We start from the raw sequence: 4,919 nt of genomic DNA, 5'->3' as shown, positions 1-4,919 counted from the left end.
TTTCATTCTTTGTTATGACTGAGCGACATTGCAGTACTCCATACGAACTTTATCCATTTGTCTGTCAGTGGACACTCTGTCACTATCTTGTCCTTTTTTTGTTTTAAACTTCTTAATTTTATATTTTACATGAGTACCTATGATTCATTTTGTGACAATTTTTTTAATGTTGTGAGGTACACATTGAATCTCTTTGTATATTTGTTTGCTTTTTGTGTATTTAATTATTTCTGCCTCACTGTATTAAAGGCCTGTCATTTCTCCTTTAGATTGCCTTTGTTTTTTTGTTAAAATTATTGTTTCTAATGTATATGGATCTATTTCTGGACTCTGTATTTCATTCCATGGAACTATGCATTCTTTGGACTATTTGCATTTTTTTATTATTGAGTGAAAGAGTGGTTTATGCATTTTGGATGCTAAAAACATGTGCATGCATGCTCAGTTGTGTCCCACTCTTTGCAACCCCATAGACTATAGCCTACCAGGCTCCTCTGTCCATGGGATTCTCCAGGCAACAATATTTGAAGGAGATGCCATTTTCTCCTTCAGGGGAGCTTCCTGACCCAAGCATTGAACCTGTGTCTCCTTTTTAAAAAAAAAAAATGTGCTTCCCAGGCTACACTAGAGGTAAAGAATTTCCCTGCCAAAGTATTTTGGATACTGTGGTGGTTTAGTAACTAAGTTGTGTCTGATTCTTGTAACCCCATGGACTGTAGCCCACCAGGCTCCTCTGTCAGTAGGATTTTCCAAGCAATAATACTGGAGTGAGTTGCCATTCCCTTCTCGAGGGGATCTTCCTAACCCAGGGATCCAATCCAGGTCTCCTGAACTGCAGACAGATTCTTTACGGACTAAACTACCAGGGAAGCCCATTTGGATACTAGGTCCTTATCAAACATATTTCTCTCATTCTATTTGCTGTTTTTTTGTTGTTTTTTTTTTTTTAACCATCTTGATGATGTGATTTGGAGGCACTCGTATTCTGAGCAGTGTGAAGAGTTAAAGAGCCTGGTACTTTCAGACTAAGAAGGAAAACTTCTCTATTTAGTATAGTATCTCACTTGATTTTCTTTACTTTTATGCAAAACTTAATCATAGTTTTGATAGTTATGTTTTTATTACAGTGTTCCAGTGTGCCTTTATTACAGTGTTTCAATTGCCCATTAGGTAGCTTAAGATCATGGAACATTTTAAACTAGGAAGGAACAGATCTGTGCTTTCAGAACTTATTCTAACAGCTGTGTACATAGTGAAATAAGAGGGAGTATGTGGAAAATTCTAGAATAACAGCTGGAATCACCATATTTCAGCATGTAGTTCAGTAATTCAATAAAAACCTAAGGTCAGTGTGGCTGTAGACCCTAATGCTGAGCATGTGAGAAATGTAAGAAACACTCAGGAGGCTTTCACCAAAGAACAACGTAGCTTATTTATGTTATTTATGCAGTGCCTACTGTGTATTGTGCACTATACACAGCACTGTGAGAAAAGTAATAAGACAGAAGACATGTTTGTCCTTATAGAACTTATAGTGTCTAAGAGGACACAGGAATTAAAGGGGAAAATGCCTGGTGAGTGTTATGACAGAGGACCTATTGGAAGTTTTGACAACATATATAATGACAGCTGATACTGTTTGACTATATACCACTTGACTATTCTAACCGATTTTTGTACAGTTTTTAATTTCATCATCAAGACAATGCAATGAAAAAGATGCTATCATTCTCATCACTATTTTAGAAATTACGAACCTGAGGCATGGAGTTTAAGCACTGTGCTCAAGTTAGTAAGTGTGGCAGTAGGACTCTAAGCCACACCCTAACTCTGTATCCCCTAGTAGTTTCTATGATGAGAAGGAATTGATGACCTCAGTTAATGAAATAATTTAATACATTTAAGGGCTCAGCTAGATCTTCAGAAATTTCCAGTAGGACTTTAATCATAAAAATAGAAAGGAGAAAGTCACAAAAATTTTTGAGATAACCCATGAAAGACAGTAACTGAAATTAGTTACTAGGGTCTTTGCAAAATTTATAGTGAAGATGTGAAGAAACCTATAAACACTCTCTGGAAGTTTTCCATTTAGGATGTAGAAAAACACAGAGTAAGAATCTGTAAATAGATTTTTCTAAAGTAATGAAGATGATAGGAAGATGGGAGTCTACTTTTGCCTCTGCCTTGGGGGATGTACAGTCCCTGGAGTGATGTGTAAACTGGATTCAAATACTGAGTCCCTAAAGAACTAAACAGAGAATATGGTCCAGAGTGTAAAACCAATTCCCTTATTTCTTTGCACACACATAGACTCTATTCCCTGAGAAGAGACTGAGTAAGCTTCCACCCTGTTTATAATCAAGAGCACTACATCATTAAACCTCATTCAATCTTCTGTGTCTTATCAAGTGGCAAACCGGATAACAATGCTGTTAATTTTTTCCTGATTCTTGAGAAGACTCAAAGTCATAATCTGAAATTAATATATGTAGGTCAGAAAGATTTCCAGGGCATGTCTGAAATTCAGTCTGGGCTGCATCCTTTTAGAATTTAAGGAACCTCAAACCTGAAACTGCCTTTCCAGGACTACAGGGGTAAATACCAAGGGAGAGCACCAAAGAGGGTGAGTTTATGAATTTTGTTGATTTAATGTATGTCCTGTTTTGAGATGGAAGGCCAGGGGTATCAGATCTGCCACTTTCATTCCTGTTGTGTGCAGTCCTGAGATTTAAGTGAAACTGTCAGGAGAGTATGTTCATGGGAGATCAAAGAGTGTTCAGAGGTTAAGAGGCTCAAAAAATGCAGTATCTCAGTCAGTAAGTTCCTTCTCCCTGAATGAACTCCCATTTTTCTACATTTATGGATTTTATTCTGTGAAATAGAGCAGTAACTTAACCTCCTCTGGCCTTTTGTCCCTTAGTTTTTGTTTGGAGACAATGTGGTTTCCATTCCACCATGTATTACTACTCTAACGTATTCATCACCAGGGAGCTAGGGTCTCTGCCTTCTAATTTTACTGGTGAGGGGAGGGCTTAAGTGAATGAAGAAATGATGAGATGTGAGAAGGAAGATTCTGTCCTGGCACATTCCTCTCTTTTCACTTTAGTTTTTTCCGGCATATTTTGCATATGGCAGCACTGCCTTCTCTCTGTAGGCTATTTGTGATGTTCTTTGTGTAATTAACATCTTAAGCCTCCAGTAAGGGAATGTCTATGTCACTCACTATCATGATAATGATAAAGGCAGATTCTATGGGTCCAGGTTGGCTAGTCTCAGACATGCTCGGTATATACACTTTCATGTAGGATAAGATATTGTCAGAAGGGCTGAGTTGTTCTCTAATGTCACCCTTTTCTCCTGTGTCAACAGATTCCCTTAGCGAAGAATGGCTCCTGGAAATGGTTCTTTTGTGACTGAATTCATTCTGGTGGGGTTAACAGACCAACCAGATCTTCAACTTCCCTTGTTCTTCCTGTTTCTAGTAATGTATATGGTCACTATGTTGGGAAATTTTGGCTTGTTAACACTAATTGTGCTGAATTCACACCTACACACCGCCATGTACTTTTTCCTCTTTAACTTGTCCTTCATAGACCTGTGTTATTCTTCTGTATTTACACCCAAAATGCTGGTAGATTTTTTATCAAAGAAGAATACGATCTCTTATATGGGATGCATGACTCAGCTCTACTTTTTCTGTTTTTTTGTTGTTTCTGAATGCTATGTGCTAACATCAATGGCCTATGATCGGTATGTGGCCATCTGTAACCCACTCTTGTATAACATTGCCATGTCCCCTAAAATGTGTTCCAGCCTTATGCTTGGTTCCTACTTGATGGCATTTTCTGGTGCCATGGCTCACACTGGATGCATGCTGAGACTGACCTTCTGCGATGCAAACACCATTGACCACTATTTGTGTGACATCCTCCCTGTGCTCCAGCTCTCCTGCACAAGTACTTACGTGAATGAGCTGGTAGTTTTCATTGTGGTGGGCATCAATATCATTGTGCCCAGTCTCACGATCTTTGTCTCTTATGGTCTCATCCTCTCCAACATCCTCCAAATATGCTCTACAGAGGGCAGGTCCAAAGCCTTCAGCACCTGCAGTTCCCACATAATTGCTGTTTCTCTGTTCTTTGGTTCAGGGGCAATCATGTATCTTAAACCGTCATCTGCTGGGTCCATGCATGTGGGGAAAATCTCTTCTGTCTTTTACACCAATGTGGTTCCCATGATGAACCCCTTAACCTACAGCTTGAGAAACAAAGATGTTAAACTTGCTCTGAGAAAAACCCTGGGGAGGGGAAAATTTTTATTAGAATCAATGTCTCTGTGCAAGCTGTCATAAGACAGGAGATTCCATGTGTTTATTTTTAATAATTTTAGTGGCAGCTTTCTCATCCTATTTCTCACCATGGGGAAGGAAATCTGACTCTTTTCTCCAATTTTTCCTATTTTTAGGCCTTTTTATCTCCATTTTCACAATTTCCTTATGTTTTCCTTATGTTTCTCATTTAAGAAAAGCATTAAGAAACAAGTTATTCTCTTTTATTTTAAAATTATCATTATGGATTTTTTTCACTTGGAAGATGGGCGGTACTGCTAACAATCAATAAAGTAACACTAGTATGAGTTTAAAGTCGTTTTAAAGTCTGATTTTGAATGATCAATAAAGTAACACCTTGTACAATGGGAGTTTCTTAAATGCCACTAGGGCCAGCAGAAGCATGAATCAGATAATCTGTCCTAACTCTTTTCTTTCTCCCTACTGTGGTCAGTACTATGACTCAAATGCCAGTTTCACAATTATAGCAGATCCATAAAAACTATGTAATATACCCCATTTTGTAGCTGGTTTCATATTTACTTCAGAGATTTCATATTTGCTTTCTACAGTCACAGAAGCACAATAGATT

General features: G+C 38.1%; 1 protein-coding gene across 1 annotated transcript; it reads left to right on the top strand.

Annotated features, from left to right (window-relative positions):
• Positions 1-3,385: 3,385 nt before the first annotated feature.
• On the top strand, positions 3,386-4,351 carry LOC138427238 (olfactory receptor 8B8-like). The gene has a single exon (XM_069566604.1). The coding sequence runs from the start codon at positions 3,386-3,388 to the stop codon at positions 4,349-4,351; it is 966 nt and encodes a 321-aa protein (XP_069422705.1).
• Positions 4,352-4,919: the final 568 nt, after the last annotated feature.

The sequence above is a fragment of the Ovis canadensis genome, chromosome 21 (assembly GCF_042477335.2).
Source record: "Ovis canadensis isolate MfBH-ARS-UI-01 breed Bighorn chromosome 21, ARS-UI_OviCan_v2, whole genome shotgun sequence".
NCBI classification, from domain to species: domain Eukaryota; kingdom Metazoa; phylum Chordata; class Mammalia; order Artiodactyla; family Bovidae; genus Ovis; species Ovis canadensis.
The sequence above is the reverse complement of the archived record's forward strand: the minus strand, read 5'-3'. Positions and strand labels throughout refer to the sequence as shown.